General features: G+C 34.8%; 1 protein-coding gene across 1 annotated transcript; it reads left to right on the forward strand.

The window, feature by feature from the left end:
* Window positions 1-12,107: 12,107 nt before the first annotated feature.
* On the forward strand, window positions 12,108-14,474 carry LOC149786996 (toll-like receptor 4). The gene has a single exon (XM_089976013.1). It carries the CDS (start codon window positions 12,108-12,110, stop codon window positions 14,472-14,474), a length of 2,367 nt encoding a protein of 788 aa, XP_089832139.1.
* The last annotated feature ends 12,977 nt before the right edge of the window (window positions 14,475-27,451 follow it).

Genomic DNA, 27,451 nt, shown 5'->3' on the forward strand with positions numbered 1-27,451 from the left:
CAGAGACTTGCATTGTGTGGATTTTTTCTCTCCTGGAATCAATCTATCTATATATATTCTCTCTCTCTCTCTCTCTCTCTCTCTCTCTCTCTCTCTCTCTCTATATATATATATATATATATATATCTGTCTGTAAGGAAATACAAGCTGACTCATTCATACGCATCGAGATTGGTAAAATGTATACATTAAGGGTACTTCAAGTCATTAAACATGGTAGTTCGCACAGACCAAATTCGATTAAGATTTAATCCTAGATGATAAGTGTGTTGAAGCCTTTTAAAATGTTGCATTGGAAGATATACAAGCACACATTTAAAGAAATGCCGACATGCATTGGAAGAAATATTTACATGCATTGGAAGAAATGCAGACATCCACTAAAACAAACTCTGGCATGCATGGCATGCATTGGAAGAAATACTTAAACACATTGGAATAAATACTGACACACACTGGAAGAAAACATAGATTGGAAGAAATAATGAGACACATTAGAAGAAATACTGACACATTGGGAGAAATACTGAAAAGCATTGCAATGATTACGAACACTCGCTAGAAGAAATATTTAAACACACTGGAAGAAATAAATACATTCGAAGAAACGCTGACACACATATTGGAAGAAATGAATGCATTGCTAGAAATATTGAAACACGCTGGCACGCTCACTGAATAATGTTGATCGATAATTCAATTCAATCTACGGAAAATTGCACAATTTATCTATTTTTCCTAACAAGCAAGCATTATGTCCTGTCTATTTCTCTTGGCATACATATACCGATAATTTGATGCTTGTCTGGCTGAGGACCTTCTGTAAAAACAGATCAGACGACAGATGTAAATACCTCTCATGATCCCACATGTAACATTGGTGATCACATGTCTTGGGTGCCTGAGTAAACAGGTGAGCGCTATCGTTTTTCATGGTACACATTATGCATTTTTAAACCTGTTTAATTATGTGAGTATTTAATTGTTAGCTGGAGTTCATTAGTCCAACTGTGTATTAGCTATTTCGCTATCGTCGTCATCAAAACATTGAACACATTATTGTAATTATCAAGGTAATACAATGTTAACGAAATGCCTTTTCCCCAAAAAGTGAGGAATATGGCCTTTAATGCCTTGTGCACTCTTCAATCGCGAGTCTGAGCTTGTTGGAGACCCTGACTGAAAATGTATATTTATTATACATTAATAGCTTCTGGTAGATTGTGATGATACATGTCATGGTACAAAAATTAATTCCATTGATAGTCGTGAACTCCCTTGAAACGATTATTGTTAATTTACGGAGTCAATAATATTTAATAAAATTGATAACGTATAGGCACGCTAGTTCCATATTGTTATAAATTGAGGTGTTTCAGCATTGCATAAATTTGAATAGCAATTGTTCTGCATTATTTCCTCTGTCTTAAATATAGGAAACATAATGGATAAATATCAACAAGACTAAACCTCGTAGAGACATAATGTGTTGGATTGATGAAATCAGCAAACCTTTCTTCATACATGTTGATTTACGTGTATTAAAACAGAACAAAAACAAAACAACAAAAACAATTTTCATCAGCTGCACTCTAGTTTGATTATTATTAGACTTTGATATTTCCATTTTAAATAAACACATACTTTAAAAGATCCTTAATTATTGTCTGAAATTGTTAATTGATAGCAAACAAACACAGACTTAAAAGAGATTCTAGAATAATCTGACATTGCCGATTCATCTCTAACAAACATACACGCAGAGTGATCCTAGATTATGTCCTGATATTGTTGATTCTTCTTGAATAAACAAACACTCAAATATATTTTTATTTATTGTATTATATTTTCTATTTATCTCGAACAGTCGTAGACTCAGTGTAACGTAATCGAGCTAACACCCTTTGAGACTGAATTGGTATTTAAGAAATAAATACATATGCGAGTGACAATAAAAAGATGTATTTTTCTCTCACACTATTGATGAAGAAACATGAGATCAAAATAAATATAAAGGTATATAATATGAATCCAATGGAAAACCATGATGAAGGTCAAATATAATTATTTGAAATGTTCAATAATTATAAAGTTGTCTCAGATAATTAAACACTACCGTACTTTTTGTATCTATGGTCAACCAATATGCTGACTTACCCTATATAGTCAAACACTAATGGCATTCTTATAGTCAAACACTATAATGATAAATAATCTTAGTCAAACACTATGACCTTCTTATAGTCAAACACTATAATGAAATTCTTATAGTCAAACACTATAATGACATTTCTCTTAGTCAAACACTATGACCTTCTTATAGTCAAACACCATAATGAAATTCTTATATGTCTGTCCAATGTTTACTTGACATTTCATATGCCCTTGACCCGCTTCCCGGCTTGGTCACTTCAACCATCCAGACTTTTCATGCACATATACGTTGACACATTCCTGGCGGTCTTTCATCACTATTGCTGCGGCCTCTGGCTACACCTAGTCAGTCCGCACACAGTTATCCACACCTAGACACTCATACCTAGTTATCCACAACTAGTAATCCACGCCTAGTTATCCACACATAGTTAGCTGAATATGAAAATAAACAACTTTCCAAATAGTCTGCTTTCTGTGTATCTAGATTAAAATATCTGAGCATTTCAAATGGATTAATACTAACACATCTGAAATATTCCTTATGTACGACTGTGACGTACGAATGACATAGAAATAAAAATATGATATACTAAAACTCTAATACATACATACTACGTCTTCAATATTAGTTATAACAGCGACAAGAGAACCTACCAACAGGAGTATTGCATATGTGTTCATATCCTTGTTAATAATCTGAATCGTACCATCTCTCGCTACCAAATTACATAAGCCATACACTCTTGATGAATTAAACTATAAGTACGATAAAACAACGCAAATGTATAATACAACATTTAACGCGTTTTGCGAAACTGAACATTAAAAAGAGTTGATTAAAAAGAATATAACTCACCCAACTCGTTGGCTCAGACTAAGTAAGACATAATGGCGATCCCGTCCCGACAGCTAACACATAAAGAGCTTCCCTCTAATGGCTGTGTCAGTCAAGATCAATAAGTAACTTTTGTGATGAAGCGTGTGTGAGAGAATAACAACACTAAGGAGGAAGGTAAGAATTTGAGGATAACGAATAACACCGAAAACGATTTTTTGATGCAGGCCACATAAGTGGCAATTGTATTGAAAATAATAATATATTCATATGATATAGCATGCATAAGGTTATTTACAAAATTACTTTAACATGATATGTGATAAACTACATAGTTTAAATTCAGACCTGAATGTAAATTTGTAACCATCAAACCAAAAAACAATCCATTTGGGAGCTGAGACCGCCATAATGTACATGTAACCGAAAGAACCATGCTATTATTTTTTTATAAAAAATATCTACAAAAAAATTGTTTTCGTATGTATATACATAACAAAGTATAGAAAGACATGAAAGGTATGACACTTGAATAATGTGTGTAGTACCGGTGTGAACACTATCATCATACAATGTTACTGCTGAGAAATTAATATGACGCTAAAACAAGTTATGTTCAACTGATATAACATGTCTACAATCATTTACCAAATTTAACTATAACATAGGAAGCTATACACCAAGGCGGTTGTTGGGGTGGTGGTGGAAAATGTAAAAATTATGCTTTCTAAATAAACTACCCGTATCTGCAAGAATTCTTTGCAAGTGACGCTAAGGATGCTGACCCATATATTCATACACCTTAACTATCTTCCATTGGTTGAACGAGTCATGTGACCCCCTTCCTGGGTTCGGCTGGCCCCCAATGGTCGATATTGCTTTGTTTCCAGTGCATACAAGACCCATTCACCCCTCATCACAAATATCCTTGCGCTAGCGCAAATAGTTTTTTGATGAAGTGTGTGTGAGAGAATAACAACACTAAGGAGGAAAGTAAGAATTTGAGCATAACGAATAACACTGTAACGATTTTTTGATGCAGGCCACATAAGTGACAATTGTATTGAAAATAATAATATGTTCATATGATCTAACATGCATAAGGTTATTTACAAAATTACTTTAACACTGTATGTGATAAACTACATAGTTTAAATTCAGACCTGAATGTAAATTTGCAACCATCAAACCAAAAAAACAATCCATTTGGGAGCTGAGAGGGCCATAATACAGGAACCATGCAAGTCATCCACTTTGCATGGGACCTGTGCAGCCCCGAAATCCCTCTAATGGCTGTGTCAGTCAAGATCATAAAGTAACTTATATAGTCGCGCACGTTAACATGCATTACGCACGTGCCGTGCAAGCAATAAATGCATCACGCGATGCAAAGAAACGGTATATTTACAAGATACTATGGCGCGTAAAACACGTCAAATACTGGAATTTATGGTGGTCTAAGCAAGCCATATAATGTATTTCATAACACCCAGACAAGTACATGGCAAACTTGACAAATTTGTCCGCTTAATTTCGATCTTAAGATTCTTTTATGTGCATGGTCGAAGTGTAAGGAAGATTTTCTCAAAATTGACATGTTTGCAGGTTAGGTATGAGAATACACTTGAGATAATACAGTGCTAGGATCACAAATTGTGATATCCTTTTTTTTCTCGTTCTACCTTGATTAGATTGAAAGACATAATTCTATTCAGTTGGTTGTGAAACTCAGTCTTTACACTCATCCAAAATAATATGTATTAATCTTTTGTTCACAAGTGAAAACAGCTCATGGCATTTTTGCCATGGAAGATCTTAAATGTTTTTTTTCGTTCGATATATCAATCAAGTAGCAGAACAATGTGTAAGTTGTGTTGCTTGGATAGACAGAAAATACATATCCCTTAAAGAACACTATAATCTTAGCATAAAAGTAAATCTGGCCTTGCTTTGCCGTGTAGGCATGTACCCGTGTTTATATTACCAAGTTGTAAAAGTTCAGTGAGTGACTGATACGAGGTTTGTGTTTGTTCGTCAAGCCATTAAGTTAAAAGTTTACAGAAGGTGATAGCGCCTCTCAGTGTTTTATTACTATATAGAACCAAAAATCATTAAACTTAAATTCTCACCAATACGAACCGATTATGCTAAAGTCCAACAAGTCGCTATACGTAATGTAAAACATTCAAGTATCTTCTACTGATATATATTGATCATAGGCGGATACACTGATCATATTCGTAATTTTCATAGATGGTTTTACCAGTAGTACCTTCTGGCAGAAATGTTTATGGTCATCATATAATATTCAAAGTGGCATTTGTATCAACGAACGTCGAATCTTATAGTATTATGTTATAAATCAGAAATTGTTGTTCCAAACACTGGTTATACAAGTTTTATTCGGATATAGTGTAATATTAATAAATCTTGCCAATAATTACTATATAGCACTCAGTAACAATTTAAACAAACTAGTGTCAATAAAGAAAATGTGGTTGTCTGCTAATCTCATCATCTAATGCGATTAGGAGTCAATAAAGAACGTGGTAGGTTTCAAGTGCTGTTCTTGTGATATTGAATCACGATCACTTCAATAGCGCATGTATTATTATGGCCGTACTTCCTTTCTTCATATATTTGTATGCTAAAAACGAAATAGACAATAATATATTGTTAAGACAGTTATACCTAAATTGACAAGTATTAATGAACGTTAATATGTGTAACAATGACTAAATAAGAAATAAAAATTAATAGCTCCTGTTCATATGTGTTTGCAAAAATGGTCTCAGAACGATGTAAATAAAAGCATCGAACATGAACTATTGACGACGATTAATTTATGTCCTATACAGTTGCAGCTTAGATATAACAGCTTGCATTTTTCATATCAATGATAAATTTGATTTCATATTGTAGGAAGGTAATCTGTAATCATTTGAAGGTACCGACATTAAATATGTTATATACACGTAATGCAGTTTCTTAGTACTGGTATACCTATAAATTTAGTCACCTTTGCCCTAATACAGGTATAATTAATGCTACTAATCTAATACAGGTATAATTCATTATACTAATCACTGTTACAATATTATTGGAATAATTTCTACTACTAGTTATTGTTGCCCTATTACTGGTATAATTTTTAAACCTAGTCCCGTTTGCCGTAATATTGGTATCATTTCTATAACACGTCGTCCCGTTTGCCGTAATATTGGTATCATTTCTAAAACACATCCCTTTTTCCCTAATACTGGTATGGTATATGCTATTAGTCACAGTTACCTTATTATTGGTATAATTTCTACAAATAGTCCTTTTCGCCCTAATACTTGTATAATTTCTAAAACTAGTCCCTTTTGCCGTAATATTGAGATAATGTATACTACTAGTCACATTTACCCTATTATTAGTAAAAGTTATATTGATAGTTACTGTTGCCCTATTACTGGTTTAATGTCTAAAGATAATATATTTGCCCTATTACTGGTATTATATATGCTACTGGTCACGGTTACCTCATTACTGGTATAATTTTAACTACTTGTCCTTATTGTACTTTTCCTGATATAACTTCTTAAACTAGTCCTTTTTGCCCTAATACTGGTATAATTTATGCTACTAGTCACAGTTAAAATATGATTGGTACAATTTCTGCTACAAGTCCTTATTGCCCTATTACTGGAATAATTTCTAAAATTAGTCTATTTTGCACAAGTACTGGTATATTTTATGCTACTAGTCGCCTTTACAATATTATTGGTAGAGCTTCTACTACTGGTCCCCATTGCCCTATTACAGGTATAATTTCCAAAACAATCCATTGTGCCCTCAAACGTATGATTTATGCTACTAGACGCTGTTACCTTGTTATAAGTATCATGTCTACTTCTAGTCATTATGATCCTATTACTGGTGTACTCAAAAATGGCGGTTAATGCAAAACAGCAACAGCAAAAGCTTTTTGTAATGGAATGATGTTCATCTATTTCAGAAACGTATATCGTGTGTTATGAATGTGTCTGATTGCAACTCCACTAACCACGTAAAGTTTGGCCTCATGCAAATTTTCCCAACAGTCTCCTTTTATAGTTGTAATATAAATCCACTCAAAATTATTTACCACGCAGATCAAAATTGAAGGCATACGAAGTTCAACGCCTAAATCAATGCTGTCCAACCTTTTTGACACCACGAGCCACTGAAAAATGTATTTCTTGGCCGCAGCAGAAAACAGAAAAGCAATGACTGTATAGCTGCTGGAGCTCTGGCGGACCATTTAAAATCAGCCCACGGGCCGCGAGTTGGACAGCACTGGGCTAAATAAATAAGTGGAGAGATAATAGTGTTAAGTGCCATCTAGCTCTAAGGATCTGCTTGTATTTGTATATACCAAAGCTATGGAACATTAATGTCTTGGGCTTCATCGAGTGTCGTTGTAAGATAGTGTAGTAAGTAAGAGTTTCGTTTTATACATATGCGTTGGCTTCATTTGTATGTTATATAGTTCAAAGAATGTATGCTATATTCGTTAATGCTGAACTAAATGTATATCATTCGAAACGTAAAAGACTGTATTATTATTAATATTATTATCATTATTATTAATAACAATAATAATCTTATATATATATATATATATATATATATATATATATATATATATATATATATATATATATATATATATATATATATGCATTAAAAATCAATGCATTTGTTCATTTTAAAATTGTATATATATATATATATATATATATATATATATATATAAGTTCTGTTATTTAACCTGTTTGCCCTATTATTTGTATCATTTCTAAAACTAGTCCCATTTGCCCTAATACTGGTGTAATTTCTACTACTAGTTCATGTTGCCTTATTATTGGTACAATTTCTACTACTAGCCCTGTTTCCGTATCAGTTGCAATTAAAGTTATGGAATCTTGTCATTGTGTTGTATCATAAACCGGTCATGACAATTACTCCTCCGTCCACTTGATTCGAGTCTCAGTATCGACCAATTTTGAACATGTGCGAAAGCTTGCTAGTATTTTCCTATATGTCAGTGCTCTTTACCATGGTTTTCATATGTTATTTCTTCATTAATTACAATAGCCACAATATATAGCCTAACTTCCACTGAAAAATAACGATTAATGAAAACCAGCAACAGCAAAAACTTTTCTAACGGAATGAGTTTTACCTATTTCAGAAAAATATATCGTGTTTTATGAAGATTTGAGATTGCCATGAGACAAACTCCATAACGATTGTCCGTATGAACCAACAGTTTCCTTTTATAACTGTAATATAAATCCACTCAGCACTATATGGCGACCAGTACATAACTGAAAGCAGACATGTTTAATGGCTAATTGATGCAATGAAGACTTATTAGTACAAAATACCCACTGAAGCTCTAGGAATCTACCTATATCTGTATGTGTCAAAGAAATGAATTAATTATTTCTTCACGTTTCATGGAGTGTAGTAATTACGATTTTTTCCTAAACTATTTTCTCATTATATTTTAACTTTAAAACGTAAGCCATTACAATTTAGAAATTCCTCCATATAACTATTTCATTCAGAACCTACAGCAAAGAAGATTATAATCAGGTTTCATGCATAGTGTTGTATGTATGATACCCAATCGTCTTGCGTTGAGATGTTTAATTTCATGCGCATTCAATTTCTATAGATATTAGTACATGATTACCTAAGGTTAGTACACCTAATGTTCGGTTCATTATAGGTTGTAGTAATGGTCAGAACTGCAAATAATCCAGTTTAATTGCCTTATTAGCGTTTTACAGGAGTGAGTGCTAAATTGGAAATTATGAGTTTATATTCATAGTATATCAATTGTATCGCGGTGCCTGAAAAGACTACATGTATTTTTATACTAATGTTCACGATTACTTTGAAGCTTCGTATAAATGGTCCGTAACTATTAAAATGCATGTCGCATACATTAAGCATATTTTATCAGTACAAATATACAATTAACACGTTGGTTTATCATTGGTAAACGCTACAGTGATCTCATAGCATCATCAACATTTTGTCACCCATATTGGCCCTTCCAGCCCAGTTAGCAATGGCATAATATAACGAAAATAGCGGTAGAAGATTTTGCCCTTTCTCGTGTTAAATAACGAACAACGTCAACCAGTGGAGACAACATATAAAACATGACGATTCATTACACATATTTAACAATATGGGTCTTATGTCATGTCAAAGAAGCTAGTTTTAAAAGAACCTGGTTGGATTTGTACTTATCATAATTTATTCAAGTTCGTACCGCAACATTACACTTCGGATATATTTAATTGACTTTTCCTTTCTGAGAAAATCAAGATTTGTGGAAGGATTTAAGACTGTTTGGTAGTCGATCCCGGTTGACAAAGGCCGTTTCCATTAGTATTTGTTATTTTTATTTATCGTGTGCAGTGTTTGCACAGCCAATTAAAGAGTCGTCATCAGCAAGGTGCAGAGCCTGCAGTACATCAACTGAAAGTAGTTAGACAATGTTTCATAATGTGTGACATAGTCTATTGAGCTTCACAGCAACAGGAGGATTCATTGGTCTGGCCCCATCGGACAAGGTTGACTGCGCAAGAAGCCTTCCCTGCCCTAAACGGTTCAGCCTGGTCCACAGCCGACGTGGAAGGTTGACACCAGGAGGGGAGACAGATGTCTCTGCTACGACTGGGTGGTTTACAACTTCTTATTCATTTATGTCACACTGAAAAGATATTTCCACTGGTTACTATTTTTATAACATTCTGAGATGCAGTTCCAAAAATAACACATGAAACCACGCTTGCATCCGCAGAAAGCTCAACTGACAACAACGCTGGAATATCCGTGAGCAATGGCAATATTCCACTAGGATTTTACAATCGTTTAAGTTTTTACTTTAATGACTACAACGTTTCTGTCTTTTTGTTTGGCGGTTTCACGATAATCAACATGGTTTGTAGCATAATACATCTAATTCTTCTCTAACAAATATCAATTCGACACTGTATTCATATGTGTCACATAGCAAAGTTGTTTTTTGACGGTATGAATCTGACCAGTCTCTTATTGGGTCAGCCACACCGGCATAATTCTAGCCGACGACTCTGTTGAAAATTTCAATTTATCACTAATTTCGGTCTGCGTTACGCTCCTTATTTTCGCAAGCTGCTATCTGCTAGTCCAAATAATAAATTCAGTGCATGACATTAGTTTTAATCATACTGTTCACATACAACACTTACGTGTTTCCAGACGCGCGGCGATGACCCTCACTAGGCCGTATATGCCCCTATCACGACAAGATGCTATTATATGAGCGAATACAAACAATGGGGGTTAAAAATCTTCGATCTTTCAATCCAGCACTGAATTATCAGTTTACATGCACGATTGGGTTTGAAACGCTGAGGCTATATGTTAGGGTATTGACAAATATAACTTAGATTGATAGCAAACTGTATGGAACTCCTTATGAAACAATTTCCTTCAGTATCTGTAGTCACATGGCCTGGTGCTATTGACCAGGTATCGCCCTTTGATGCATTTACAGTTTCAGACGGACTTGAAGTTCTGGGAAATAAATCATTTTATCACTTAATGCCGATGGTGACGTGTACTTGATAAAGCCTTTGTATGAGAATAATCCCAAGTCATTCAAACAGAATGACCAACAAGCCATAGTGTGATGCTGGTATATTGATTCACAATTGCGTGGTGTCAGTATGTGTGAGTAGTATTTTCGTCTCGGAATATACATCGCTTGGAATCATACGGATTAGACCCACCTTGGTGCATTGATACACAACCATTCAATGTTTTTTCGACAGGTTCAGATTTAACGTGTTCCTGAATTGGCGTCGCTCACTAAGCCATTATGCATACTTATAATGCAGAAGATGCTTCGCAACAGCAACCCTGGGAACTACCTTTAAAATTCGATGTTTTACTGCTCTTTGGTCCCAGCTAGGTTTAATACATTTTAAAACGCAGTTTTACGTGTTCTTCGACTGACATTTAAAGACTATCATCATAGAATTTACTGACAACTATGCAGTAACTAATCATTCGGATACTCTCTTCTATAAATTTCATCGGTTCACACTTTGGTATATCCTGGGGCTAAGCTAGCTTTCCTGTGTACCTTCAGTCGATTGTTGTCTGTGTTAAATATGCACATTAAAATACATGCATATACATATCTGACAACTGGTGTATTATATTATATCTCTAGCATCATTGTGTCTTAAATAAATAAAACTTCAATGTGATATTCATGAATCCAACGTTGAGTTGTTTGTTTATACTCTTCATATTCGTTCACCGTTGATTGCAATACATTCAATCATAAATATAATACCGTTTCAAATTTGTACAACCAGAAAGGGATTGTAAACTAACCGATGTCCCCTAAAAACTGCACGAAAAACATATACATTGAGTTATATATTTTCATTAGACATAACATAGATACATTTTGTTTTGCAGCTTCATGGAAATCCAATCGATACAATGTGGTTTTTTGTTCGATTGGACTTCAAGTGGTCATATAGATAGATTACGTTTATGCTGCTGGATAAATATTGACGAGTTGAACACAGGACATTTTTTATCCAAGTCAAATAAAGTGTAGCAAAATAATGTTATACTACTTATCAGGGGAACTTTTTTCACATTAATTTAAAAACCGTTTTAGAAACATCTGGAATAGCTGATGATTGATTGTTATATTAATCACTTTTAACCGAGTATAAAGTGAAACATAAGCATTTAATTGACAAATTAGCCATCAGTTTGATTTCAGAACTGTAATTACCTTTATCTCGGAAACATGACATAAAAATATAACTTTTACAGGTAGTTTTTAACTAAACTTAATATGCTGATTTCTTATTCAGGAAAAGCTCTCTCGGCAAAAGCAGCATGTACATAGCGTCAAGCAACAAGTTAATAGAACTTTCATAATGGATTGAAGACTGATATGATCCTTCGCCGACATCAAAATTTGTATCAGGATTATGTTTCGAATAACAAAACTTTAATTAGTATGCTCAAAACAATTAGCACATTTTAAAAGCTTTAAATGGCAACAAGACTTGTGCTCTTCGTAATTTTCATAGCATTTGTCATTGTACCTATTTCGGAAGCAAATGTAGCTTGTACTGTGAATGGAATTTCCTATATATGCCAAAATATTGGCAGCAAGGCCGATTTTCCACTTTCGTTACCGGCAAATATCCGGAAAGTTACGCTATTTGGAACTAATACACTTGATAAATCTTTCCCTGATGGACTTTTCAGGAGTCCAACATGGGGATATGTTTCTGAACTGTCCATTCTTGACTTCAGTGATGTCTATTTTATTAGAGAGGGTTTTCTTGACGGGCTAGGAAATTTAAAATTTCTGTCTATATCCTCATGTCCCGATCTCAAGGGAATTGACCCGGATGTATTTAATTCCACGCCTGACCTTGAAGCACTGTATTTGGATGGGAATTCTCGCCTTAGAATAGTTGTAGTAGAAGCAGCATTGAATGGTAAACTACACAAACTTCAATATCTATCTTTGATTGGAATCGATGCTTTTCAACGTCGTGTAATCCTTGGAAAAAACTTTTCAAGGGCTCTCCGTTCAAAGAATCTTACATATCTTGATGTAAGCGGAGTCAGGACAATCTTTGTAGAACATTTAGCCGCACTAGAAATATTATCAAATGTAACATACTTAAACTTTTCTTATTCAACACTACTTGCTGCAGATGGCATTACCGTTAAAGATTATTCATCATTTAGAAACCTTGAAGTTTTAGATCTTACTAGCTGCACATCTTTGGCACAATTTGATATCCAACTAAGTGATTCAACCGTTAGCTGGGTTTCGTTTCCAAATATAAAATATATATTTGCTCGACACATGATGGTTCCAGATATTCGAGTGAGTTTGAATGCAAGAGTAACTTTTAAAAATGATGCGACACTAGGATTAAAAATGTTAGATTTGAGCAACAATAACATAATGATTTTAAATATTACATTTTCTGGAACATATGATTTCCATGCATTAGAGACATTGAACCTATCGAGTAACAATTTGGAATATGTATCTCCATCCTTTTTAAGTAGCTTTCCTTCTCTGAAAATATTAGACTTGTCCACGAACGAACTACACAAAATGCAGACTACGGACTATTTTGCACATATATTTTCCAGAAACCAGGACCTAGAGATACTATTCCTACGTAATAACTATCTTAGCACTGTACCATTAAACTTATTCTCATCGAATACCAAACTACGTCTAATCGATTTGAGTGAGAACGAATTTACGTACCTTAATATCGATTTGCATAACATATGGGACTTAAAGTTAATCGATTTAAGAAAGAATCGGCTGAAAAGTTTGCCTGCAGCTTTCTTGGAACAATTGGAACAAATATTTCTTCACCTAGACACTACCGAAAATCACAAAACCTCCATGACGAATATTTTGCTCAATCAATTCCAGGATAAAAATCTTATAGCGGAGAAATACAAATATGGATACAACGCCAGCGATAATATCAAGCTTATAGAAAAGCTGGACATTCTTCCACATTACATAATGTTGATTGTGTTAGAGAATCCTCTCATGTGCGATTGTGACACTCTTGATTTTTTAAAATGGATTTCATTTGCAGATATCAGCATTGTGAATAGGACAACATTGACATGTAAATATGACAACAAAAAAGCGTTATTGAACAATGCAGTTATTGAAATGGTCAGAGAAAACTGTCGCTTTGCACATATTATCATCATTGGAATTGCATCATCAGTTGCAATTATGTTCAGTGTATTTACATTTGGGATTACGATTCACCTTAGGCGCAGGAAGGCACGCCTAAACAAGGACCTTGAAATTCTGAAGAGAGAGATTTTGCATGATAAAACCCAATTCAGTTTTGCAGTATTTCTGTCATATTGCAGCCAAGACTCTGATATCGTGGACAATATCATCCTGCCTTCGTTAAATAAATATCTCAAGAAAACGTTCAACACACAAAATAATCTTGTGTGCACTGGAGCGGATAGTTTTGTTCCCGGCATGCTTATCATAGAAGAAATACATCGATGTATTAATGAAAGTCTAGTTATTGTCCCTGTAATTACCCCAGCATTTCTGGAGTCTCGCTGGAGCCTGAAGGAATGCGCTGATGCCATTGAGAGACACAGGCAAGTTGTGGTTCTAATGAAACAGCATACAGACACATCAGGGACAATTGGTACCATCAAACACCTGATAGCACAGTACACGAGAGCAACCTGGTCGTATAATGAAGGTCACTTCGTTATTCACCCTTCGTGGAATACAATTTGTGATGGAATAGTTCAAACAGCTATCGAAACGTTTCGTAATCATAGAAGACAAAACCGTACCGCCGCAATTGAATTGCTTCCCTTGGTCGAGTAAAAACAAAACGTCGACGCCCCTTGTCAGTCACATTCTTTGGATGAATAAATAAATAGCATAATGCAACTGTTAGTGTCCTCCCTGACCCAAACTCGCTAAGTAAAATATTAGTCTTCTATTGCATTGAATATATCTTTGTTCTTTGTTTCACCAATAACTATATAACTATATAACTATAACTATATATAACTCAATATATATATATATATATATATATATATATATATATATATATATATATATATATATATATATATATATATATATATATATATATATATATATATATATATATATATATATATGTATATATATATATCCATATGTGTGTGTGTTTGTTCATGTATATACTCATCTACATTTTAATTACATCAAACGCCGTCATCATTTGTTCTACAATCCATGTTTCTACTATTAAATATCAATAAATCGATATGTGCGATTGCAATCATATCTCACATTTTTCAAGCGTAATGTCGACATTCAAAATACAACAATGAGACATTGCGTATTTGTTAGTTTTAAATTGTATGTAATCAACGTTAACACTAAGATTTGGAATGGCTGACCATAATACAAAGCAATATTTTCAAATAGTGATATTAAAACAACCGATAAAAATGAAAACGGTCTATACTTTCGACGAATAGCTGCGGTAATAAATTGAAATAAATAAGACATCGCATTTTTATCCGTTGATGTAATTTGCGAGTTTCATCTATTAACATCGTTACAATCACATGGGTTTCCTTTGATCCGCAATTATGACTGCTGCACATGCATTGTCATTCGCTTTACAACTAACGCGTGTTTTAATTTTTCAGTTCTCACAGAATAAAATTATGAATTATTATCCATGTTCGCAATTTCGGAAAAAATTATAAATGAACATAGAAAAAGAAAATATGGACGTATAACAACCACAAAGGCTATTAAAAAATATCAAAATGAATAGGTGTCGCTCGATCGATGGAGAGAGAGAGAGAGATAGAGAGAGAAAGAGAGAGAGAGAGAGAGAGAGAGAGAGAGAGAGAGAGAGAGAGAGAAAAAAGAGTGAAATGGTGAAGACAAAAAAATATGTTAGGAAAAAGACTTCAATAACATAGGTACGTCGTTTCGAAAAGGGATGGTATAAAGCATTGCTGGTTTGTGAACAGAATACGTATTTATAAGACATACATGAAAGTTACGTTTGACAGTTCTCTTGATCCAGAATTCAAACTGCTATAATGGAGTATTATGAAACGGCCGATTTTCATGCTACTACCAGATTGACAACAGGTCCACAAACTCAAATCCACACACGACCAAACATGTTGATCACTTTTAATTTTGACCGGGATGGTGCTGTAACCACATCCAAAAATCCCAAACACATACATTAAAATCGGAAAACGAACTCCAGACACCAACTCCTGAAACACCAGTCATGTGTGGTATAGTCTCATCCGGATGAAAGTGCCGAAAAGGGTTTTCCAAATGTTAAAAATATATCCTTTCAAACTACTCCTGCGATTGCAGATACGACATTTCCACAGAAGGATGTTCGAAGATAGGCGAGTTAGCAATCAACACACACACACACACACACACACACACACACACACACTCACACTCACACACACACACATACATACATACATACATACATACATACATACATACATACATACATACATACGTGCACACACATGGACACACGCTTGTAGCTAGTGTTTCCTGCCAATAAGCAGTTCTCGGCATGAGGATTGTTTGTTTTATTCCACGATAACGTTTTGTAAATTATTGCCGTTTCTTTTCTCTTGCTCGTAAATATCTGATATCCCATTGCTGTCAGTACAGTCTCTATTTAAGAGCACTGGATATATTTTCGGCGATTGCTACCCGGTACAGTTTTGATGATATTTAGACTGATTTGTGCAGCTGCAAGTCATTCGGAATAGAAGCGTGTTCGATATTTTAATCGCGTGGAAATTATTCTGTTCGAAACAGGTTAATATAGCTCCGACAACAATTTATATTTTTCAACTTACAATGGTTGATTTTGTCTGATTCCAGTCACACCAAGATCAACAGTTGCTGCAGTAGCAAGACTGCAAGCGTTTGCCTGAGCAATGATTCCAAGCTGACCTTGAGTTGATATTGGTACATTATGCTACTTCCAAATGCTAATTTGTGCTTGACGTTTAACAAAAGGATATGACAGTCCATGAAAGTGTTTAGAAACACCACTTAGAATCTGATATTCATTGAAGTTGAACAAACATGTTATCAACGTTAACATCCGCTGACAGTTGTTTCAGCATTCCGCCAGTAAATTCCATAATCATCGAGGTCAGATTCCATTACTTTTTTAATTATGATAAAATTGTATCTTGAACATAAGCATCTAACACGGTTAAGTACCATCAAAATAAATTATGAGTGCTTTGAATTCAACTCCGTCTATGGCAACTAATGATGATGTTGAACTAGCACCTGTGTAAAATTATATAGCGAAATCGCTAGACCTATGAACACGTGATATTGGTGCTACAGTAAGTTTTAGGTCTATAACATGCGTCTTAAGTAGAAGTGAAAATAAGTCGGCCGTTTAATAACGTTACCTCGCCAGATTGTTCCTCTCCTTCTTTTCTTAGTATTCCGTAATTTGATCCCATGAAGTTACTACGCGTGGTCGTGATGACACATGTGCGATTTCTTCTTTCACGACAAACCGCCGTCTTTGATTCCATCGTTTACAGAGAGAGCTCGTCGAATTCTTTACCATAAAGTCACTATTGCGTTTGATAATAACATCTTGAATGTCTAAGTTTGACGTTATCAGTTTGCTAAAAAGTCACAAGGTCACCTGGATCAACGACAGCAACGTTGCTAGTAAATTCTGTCAAATCCGCTTTAGTGGCAAACCTTCAAATCAGCACCTTGTCGTTTAGATGAGTAATGCCCATAAATATTAATAAGCTTTGTAGAATAATATCACATATTCAATAATATACAGTCGATAAGTGTTTGCGGGTTCGCTGAGTGCTCCAGTGAACGAAACAATTCAATAACATGATACACGCATATGGAACCACCCAATTTAGTTTGTACGGGTAAATGTGAATAACAACGGCAGTCTTACACCATTTGCACTCTGATAAATGATTAACAACTTCAACAAAGTATGTTGAGGTGAGGTGTTACCACGTATGCGACACAGTGATTCCAGGAGACTGCTGAGGGATCAAGAATGACAATGAAAATTTAGTGTTTACGTGTTTCTGCAAGCTCATCTTGCATTAAACTACCACGAAAATGTTTGATCGATGTTGCCTTCACGAGAAAATAATAATCGAAGACCTCTGCCGGAGGTAATTCGATGACTAGTGCCTGGCAATCGAAATGCCTCGTCTATTTTTATACTGCATCCAACCGCTTTTTTCATAAATATTCCTGGGGCAGTTTCGACAGTCCCTAAAACTACAGATGTTGCAATCTTTTGCGTATGTATCACTTCTGACTTGGATAATTTTAATTCACTAAGGTGGTTTAGTGTTTTGACGGATTAAGCTGTGTCGTTTGCATTTGGGTCAACCACACGGGAACATCTCCACTTAATTTTGAACGAGAAAGGTTTAGCTTGATCCCATATATATTTTTGATGACGTGTTTTATTTTTGAAAGTTGATTTTCATTAAGGTTGCTCTGGCATTATTAATATAATAAATACTTAACACATTCAATAACACATTTTCCATAGGAGCATAGATCAGTTTCATATGACAACCAGCACCTTCCAACAACAGGGTCTTTTTGAGAAAGCATGACAGCATAACTTCGATACCCACCAACAACGTCACATCTAAGTGCACGAAATTACATGTCTACGACGGATTGTCTGAACAAGTCAGTGTGTTCAAGTGAAAAGTAATAAATTGGGTACAGTCTTATGAAATCATGCTGGGAAATATGCGCACCAGTGACAATGTATTGATGCTTGTCCATACGCGACCACATAATGTGATATGCACGTGCAGTATGATTGGTTGTAAAGTTCAGTCGAATTTCTTAAGGAGGTCCTTGATGACCTTATAAAGCAAAGAAACCACAGTCACTTCTAAATCGTCAAATATAATTCAGCTATGATTTTGGACATTGTCTCAATTTGCATGTTGAAACTTCATAAACTCGTGAATTGTTGCAGTAAGACCAAATTCGGTACTTATGTGCCAAGCAAACTGAGCCGCAAAAGCAGTTGGTGGGTACACGTCTGTGGTATGCGAAAGAGATGACAACGTTGAAATGGTTCCCGACTGAACAAATGGCAACAAACATGATTTTGTTGAAAGTTAAGAGGATAAAACAGTCATCCACAAAGTTGATATTTATAATACAACTCTGCCATCAGCGTCAGATGCTTCATGACATACTGCATCGTTGGACTTATTTCTGCGGATTAATGTAAACGTGTTTGGTTCCAAAAAGAGCCTTGCGAACATCTCTGCAAAACACACATATTTCACTGACATGAATTGCGCACGAAAACCGTAATAAGCCTTAATGACGTTGCTCTTGGCGCTGAGCAAATCCACCATTGAAAGTGTCGTTAGGGTCCACAAGTACAGCTATTAATTTTCGATAGTACCACTGCCTGACAGTTTAGGCAGCTTTATCACTCTCGTACCAATCCACTCCCCATTATCAGATTTGTAATAACTGAATCTGTCAATCGCTATTAAACGGCATTATTAATAATTTCAATACCACAGGCCGCACTGATTCGGTCGATGATAATGTAACAGGAACCGTCTTTGATGGCGCTCGTGCTATTAATCGCCGTAATCGATCTCGAAGCTTCTGAGTAGCCTGTTAGCTGTAAATGCTTTCGGTGCACTTGCAAATAATCTTTGAGAAATACCACTAAGCCCAGTTCCTTAATATGTCATGTATAGGGATTTTCACGCGTTAGCTACAGGAACGGGTTTCACACGTGCAAATGCAATAATCATAGTTATTATCAAACCGCTGTTCGATCTCTAATATATTGTTGTATCGACGTTGTTTTACAACGTATATCTATCACTTGCTCTCCTTGATCTGGGAGGGGAAAGCGAATATGTATCAGCCGATTATTATGGCATGGATGTTAGACGAGTGCTGCGGGTTTAATTAATATCAGGTCAGCTGGTTCCGCGGTTGATGAACACCCAAGCGGTATTTTACCATGAAAATCAACGCTTGTTATTTCGGACCTACTTTTGTACTATCACTGACGGCGTCACTGGTTAAATTAACTTGAATTAATTCTCACAATGTCAGGCATTATCTAGCTAACAAGCAATAAGCATTTATCCTCTGGAATGTGACCGGGACAATTCAAAACTTATCTTAATGATGACTTTAGAATATCAACGGTATATACTATTGATTGACGTAATTGAGTGTGGGTTCATGGGCACATATATAAACTTTTGCCAGTCGACTCCGAAATTCTTCGTCATTCATCGGTTTTATATCGTGCGCGCCAGAGGGAAGTTCGATATTGTGCCAGTTCTCGTCAGTATCTGCAGAAAACACAAAATAGTTATTTGCTGGTCGACCAAAAAATGGCTGGGATCAGATATTAGGCCAACTGTAATACACTCGAAGCGATGCTAGTGTGTTTTTAAGCTTGCACAAATCATTTACAGTTACCGGTGTAGAAAATGTCACTCTCAGTTCTGGTGTTGTGGATGAGATAATTATCATCAAGGTATTAATATAGGTTGTATTTACAACATATTAGTGATCAACTGTTGACAAAATGTATGTGACCTCTTGGATAACTTCGGGTGCGTTATTGCCAACATAAACTGATCCCATGACAATTTCCAATCGATCTACAATATTCGCAGAGTCGCATAGTCCTCCACCGAGGCTGCTTCTTTTCTTTTCTTGTTATCCATCCACCTCTGCAATTCTTCTTCTTTCCTTGTGCGTCTTTATCATTGCATTATCTCCTCAGCTTTTGCAGCTAACTCTTCGAGGAATGTTGTTATACCTACACGTTTGAAATGTTCTTCATTGCCCTTTTTGGTGGAGACACGGGTGCAGCACATATATCCTTGTAGAACTTTTTTTTATTTGTTCGTCTACCTACTGTAAATCTTCTTTTTTAGTAAATTCGGATCTTTATAGTTGTTGTCCTAGCCAGATTCTAAACTGCTTTTGTCGTTCATGAAAGTCACGTTGTTGTTCTGTTTCAGTGATTGGTCGAGGAATTCTCAGCCAAATACTTTATTATGTCTCATGTTGACTTGGTAATTCAATCTGTGGTTGCACCACTGTTGTTCCAAATCTTCTCATAAAAGCTCTTACTAACGCTTTACATTCTTCAAGCTATTCACCCCATATGCATTCAGTATTTGATACAAAAAGAGCCCGCTCAGTACTAGTAGCTTGTTTCTTTTCAGTAAACTAAATACCTATTAGGTCATACATCATGCATGTATTGATCAGATGTCTTTCACGGTAAATTTTATAATGTGGTTTCTCCAGTCGGGATGTCTGCTTAGAGTAAATACAGGAATTGTAAGAATATCCTTACGCATTTTCACAAAAGCCTATTTTACATCCTCATCAAGTTCACTCCTCCTTTGACTTCATCGATCGCTTGTGGCAAACGCAGAATGGCCTATGCAGCTATTTTTGTGGTTTTTGTGATGTCCAGTGTACATTTGTTTATTTTACGAATTGGGCCTGGGCCTGCCTTTTTCCCACTAGCTCTGCCAATTGTTGTACGATTGTTTTGGTGGCCTCAGCAATAACTTGTATGGGTCTAATCAACGATACAAACACCGTTTTGATATATCCCTTTGCAGGCTGTCACGACTGTAACACATTTTTGACATTTTACAACAATTGGAATCAACTGTATGCATTGATGAGCAGATTCATGGTGTCGCTTTCCGTACTCTTCTACTACAAATAGTTTTATTTAATCATGATTTTTCATTGTTTATTTGACGTATCCAAGTCCGCGCGATATTTACCCCCTCGACTGCAATTTAAAGTCAACTTAATGGGGAAATCATTATAAAGGCAAGTGCGTAGACATGTCACTAAATTCAGACCACGTTTGGTCCCCTTCAAACCCCGTTCAACGAATATTTCAAAGACCATGTAAGTCAATGTCTCGAAATTTCATCATCATCTTACAGTTACCACGGATCGATTTTGGCATATGGTGGTATCGTTGAGTCAAATAGATGATGCCAGTGTTTATGTGTCGGCATTGTGAGAATATTTGTGGGGGATTGACTTATTTTCCAAGCACATCGACATACATCACAAATTGTGTCTGTGTGCATCCAAATCGTCAATATTATGCGTGCCGTCAATGGTGGAAAAGAAATCGATTAAAGTTCCGCTTCCTTTAGACAATACAGTTGTCTTGCTGTTCTTACCACTCCTCAAGGAGTTGTGAGTATCTTTTAAAACTTCATAACATGGTTGATCATCAGCCGTTCGCGCAATTACGTGCAACCGATTGCAACAGTTGTGCTTTTCCTCATCCAGTAGGGCCACTGATCGGTTCACGACCTGAGTTTGGAAACACGGTTGCATCACCATACTTGGCCGGTATAGGTTTTGCCTATGCAGAGATATTTATCATGTTGAAAGATGAGCATTTCAAAGCTTTGCTCATACCAGGAACCTCTTCGAAGTTTCTTTTTCGTGATTCCATTTAATAATTGTCTGTCGTATACTAAATCTTATTTTCATATTGATTGAGATGTGACAAAACACTGAACATAAATCTAACTCGAGTTAAAAAAATTAATTTCCTAAACTTTTACTAGATGTGAAGAAAATAAATATGTTTACATTCATCGGAACTTCTGGTTATATCGGGATAGATCGTGGACTGTCAGGTTCCAGTTCAATCAAATTCACTTTGTGTGGATTTGAGCTAAGATAAACTCTTAAGACAAAATAGACTACACTTAGGGGTCTCAAAAACGCGACCCGCTAATCCGTATCATGTGGCCCGCAAAATGATGGGCGTCACAAGCTATCATGAGAAAAAACGAAGGAGGTGCTTCACCTGGGCAGTTAAAAATGCTCTCATGTGGCCCTCAGGGTGGTTTGAGTTTGAGACCCATGCACTACATGATATAATAAATATAAATTAGGTAATGTCATCAGTGAAAACATACTAGGAAAAAATGCACCTACATCATATACATATATCATAGAATATATATATATATATATATATATATATATATAGAGAGAGAGAGAGAGAGAGAGAGAGATAGATAGATATATAGATAGATAGATAGATAGATAGATATAAACTGAAAAATACTTGTCATGAGCAAATACACCACCTGGATAATAAGAGCTTTTCCTCCCAAAGTCGATAGGTTTCTTATTTATTCAAGGTACAAGCCATTCAAAAAGTACATGTAGTACAAGCAATACCCAAGACTTGTTAACTGTAGTGGAAGCCATTTCCAAATTTTGGTGACTGCAGTGTAAGTTATTCACACAATTTATCAACCGTAGTACTACTCATTCAAAAGACTTGATAAATGTAGTGGAAGCAAAAACTATTATTAAAGTTTGTTAACTGTAGTGCAAGTTATTCACATAGTTTCGTAAATGTAGATTGTGGTAACCCACTTTATTGTGCAGAAACTAAACTCGGTAACATACAAAAAAGAGACAAACAAAATCATCAATTAATGTGCTCCACCTTGTGTGGTGCATTTAAAAATGATATTAGACAATCGAAAACGTAACAAAACCACAGTATCAGCACCCTTGTTCCTCTGACACATATTTCTGAACACATCTATAAACGTTTCAAACATTGTTTTTTCCCCATTTATGTATCTTTCGTTCCAAAACAATTGTTGATAATATCCGCAACGTGCTATTCTAGCACTGATACTCTTTGTTAAAAGGTTTCCTATTAGACTGGGGTGAGAAATCAATGATAATTTCTACACCATTTTATTCGATCAAGGAACATTTTTTGGCAACTTGTCCTATAACATTGAAGCGAATACATATATGATAATATCTAAAAAATTTAATTTTACCATTGATATACTTTGTGAAAACTTGTCCTATAACATTGAAATGATTTATTCCATGATAGCTATGTAGATCCTTTTTCATCCTCGTCTAATAATTTTCTCACACCTATAACTCTAAAAAATGACCCCTAGAATTAATCATGGATGACATTATATGCATAAGTGCATTTCATTTATTAATCTTGAAAAATTAATTTACAATATCATCTAGTCCAAACTACGATACAATCTATTTCAATTACTATACCATGTAGTTCAACTGCAATATAATGTCCTAGAGTTGCAGCTAACATCTTGTCTAATTACAATACAAACTACATCAATTACAGTACCATCTACTCTAATTATTTTACCATCCAGTCAAAGTACACTACCGTCTAATTCAATTACTCTAACATCCAGACCAATTATAATACCATCTCGCTATAGTACAATAACATCTAAATCAAGTATAACATCATCTAATCCAAGTAAAATGCGATCCAGTCTATTTACAAGACCATATAGTCGAATTACAATACCCATTCGAATCCAATACAATACCGTCTAGTCCAAGTACAATGCCATCTAGTTCAACTACAGTGCTATCTTGTCCAAGTACATTACCATCTTATACAAGTTAAATGCCATATAGTCCAAGTAGAGTACCAGTTAGTCCAAGCAAACTTCCATCTAGTTCTAGTACAGTACCAATTATTCCAATAAGAACACCATCTAGTCCAATAACAACACCATCTAGTCCAATAATAACACCATCTAGTCCAATAACATCACCATCTAGTCCAATAACAACACCATCTAGTCCAATAACATCACCATCTAGTCCAATAACAACACCATCTAGTCCAAGAACAATACCATCTAGTCCAAATACATGTCCATGTGCTTTATTCCTTTAAATGACTTCCGGGCTTGATTAATCTCTTTCAGAGTGATAGGTGACAAAGGTCGATATGATGCCGTTGACATATATTAATATTTTAATAAAGAACGTCATTTCTAAAAATAATAAGTTCTTAAAACCAATGATATATATATATATATATATATATATATATATATATTCACTATGAAATGACTTGAACATTGTGATATTAATATGCAGCATGAACGTGCGCTATTAGTTATTATAGTATTTTGTTGTAGGGGAGGTAATTAAACAGATTCTCTATGAAATCTCCTGCACGTTCTGATATCCATGTACAGCATGGCATTGTACTATTAGTTTTTTAGGATTGTGTTCTAGGGGAGATAATTCCAAAGCATACCACCTAGAGTCTTATCAAATAGATGTGATGTTGCAACATGTGATCTGTAACACGTTTACCATCCATAGCGTGGCATATGTTCTCTTCCATATGTATCTACACAATATAACCTGTTCAAAAGCACAACAGAGTTTTCAGAATTATAGATAACTGTGTCATCAGATACCCTAAACTGTTTTAAAACATCAAATTTTTAAATATCCTTGTACAGTTAGTAAAATAATTTTTTCTTTTTGGACATTGTGTCATTGAGAAGGCCTATCGAGTTATTTACACTGCCTGAAAAATGCAAACATCCTCAGATTTACATAAATTTTGTACCAGTGTTTGCTTGAATAGCAATATATCGTTATTTCAACGTAATTATTATATTTTAACATGCACGCATTTTCCATCCAAGTTTCTCTCATTTTCATTGTTTTGTTCAACAAATATATCCATAAATTCAAAAAGGGATTCCTAGGTAAACTTTTGACTTAGTAAGTCTTTGAATTCATAATTAGTTATTTGTTTTCTTTTAAAATATTTACAAATGCTATATCTCAGGCTTAAATTTTTGACATCATTTACATGTTCTTTTATTACATTTCACAAATTATATAGCCAACATTTTAAGACCATTTAAATTCTAAGATAATAGGTTAGTGTTCAATAGTATCATGACTGTTAACATTATTGTACGTGGCCTTGACTGAGTCCCTATTCAGATATAATATCCAATTCATATTATCATCATCATCACACTATTAGCCTTGGACTGGTCCCATATTCAGCTTCAACATTCCATGGAGGGAAACACATTTCTATATCAACCTGTGATTTTTAGTATCCTAGTGCTACGCTTGCAGGTTTCAGTTTATCTTTTTCATATAAGACATAAACACTCTCATTTTTATTAAGTTTACTGCAAGAAAGTTTGCTTAAGTTGCTGTGATTAAACGCATCTTTAATTCACTCTGTAAACATCTTTATTTACTGTCTGATGTTAGATGTATATATTCTTCAGTGACCTTGAGTATATTATTCTGATCGGAAAGTCAAGTTTGTCCTTGTATAAACTGAATATTGCAATAATAGGACTTACGCATCTAAAATGCATTGTGTTATTACTGTTTAAGAGCTCATGAGATTGTAATGCAAATATGGCTATCTACCGTAGCATAATTCTCCCATCGTATCCAACATCATGTTAACACTCATCCTATGATTCATTCCTTTGAGCCTCTATACAAAAATATTCTGAACCATTCCGTTTAGAATGTGCTTTCTGGGTGTGTACATTAGCCGCAACTCTGTATTGTTTATTCTAGAATTTTTGGTTCCTCCATGCCTTTGTGAGAGAGAAGGGGGACTGAAACTAAATCAATGTGACTTGCTAAAAGCCAGCAAAAGTTGCTGATGTAGAATGCTGTAAAATGGTACTGATGCTGACTGCAGTGCCCTTTCTACAGCATTATCATTATTTACCCAGAGTGTGTTTATAGTCCCAGCCTAAATATAAACAAAACAAGATAAATTAAAACAGTACATTGTACAAAAGAATTGACCAAACAAGGAAATATTTTGTTCATCATGTCGCAACAAAGATACTGATATGTTGACGTTGTAATTTGAAATCAAAACATCCCCACGTATTTGGTCTCCTAACAAACGAGTGGCAATAGTTGCATCTGCTACAAAATTAATGGCATCAATTATACGATTTGCTACAACATTAGTTCGTTTAGTGAATGATCTGCTAGAACATTATTGGCATCAGTTGTGTAACCTGTTTGAAAATGGCATTAGCTATATGATGATACAATATGAAAGGTATCAGTTGTATCATGTGCTAGAAAATGACTGGCATCATTCGTGTGAACTTCTAGAAATTTAATGGCATTAGTGTATGATCGGTTAGAAAATCAATTGGTACTTTTTTAATGGTGATGATTAATGATTTACCTTAAACTACAACACTTAAGCTTGAATTTCAATTTAGGGAATGATTATGGAACATGCAGATATGTTGTATTAGTGATATGGATGTGTCTACCGTTTTATGAATAACAATGTCTTTGATGGTTTATGTCTTAATAATGAGTACAGAATATCGAGTCTATTACTGAATACATTATGTAGAGTACTGCCTAGGTTATGTGATTTGTAAATTGTAATACTATATCTATATTGGCTTATATTTCTATTTCTATCCTTGTTATAGTTGATCCAGTTTTAATGAATATACAGGTATTTAACAAATTATGTATATCTCACATAGCACGGTTTTGAAGGTTCCATTCTAATACTGCTTTATTGGAAAATGTTGCTGTCCCAGCACTAAAACTTGTGTTCCCAATGATGATAATGTTCCTTTTGCAATGATTTAGAACATAATGTATTGAACAATCAAACATATATATGTGATCATATTGCTAACGCTTACTCTTTGTGAAAAAGTATTATATTAAAAGAATTAAAAACCGTGATAATGACTTTTGATTCTTTGTGATATCACAACAAATCTAAGCACCTTTACTTTGCCATTCTTTAATTTTGTTGCAGCTAGAAGGAATGAAGGAAGAGATTAAACTTTCATTTCAATGTTAATTATTAAGTAGCTTATTGTATACGAGTGCTAATTGCACGCACTACTTAC

The sequence above is a fragment of the Sinohyriopsis cumingii genome, chromosome 12 (assembly GCF_028554795.1).
Source record: "Sinohyriopsis cumingii isolate HCF-2022 chromosome 12, ASM2855479v2, whole genome shotgun sequence".
NCBI classification, from domain to species: domain Eukaryota; kingdom Metazoa; phylum Mollusca; class Bivalvia; order Unionida; family Unionidae; genus Sinohyriopsis; species Sinohyriopsis cumingii.

Coding starts and splice junctions, on each gene's coding strand:
- LOC149786996 (XM_089976013.1), top strand. CDS start 12,108: ATGGCAACAAGACTTGTGCTCTTCGTAATTTTCATAGCATTTGTCATT.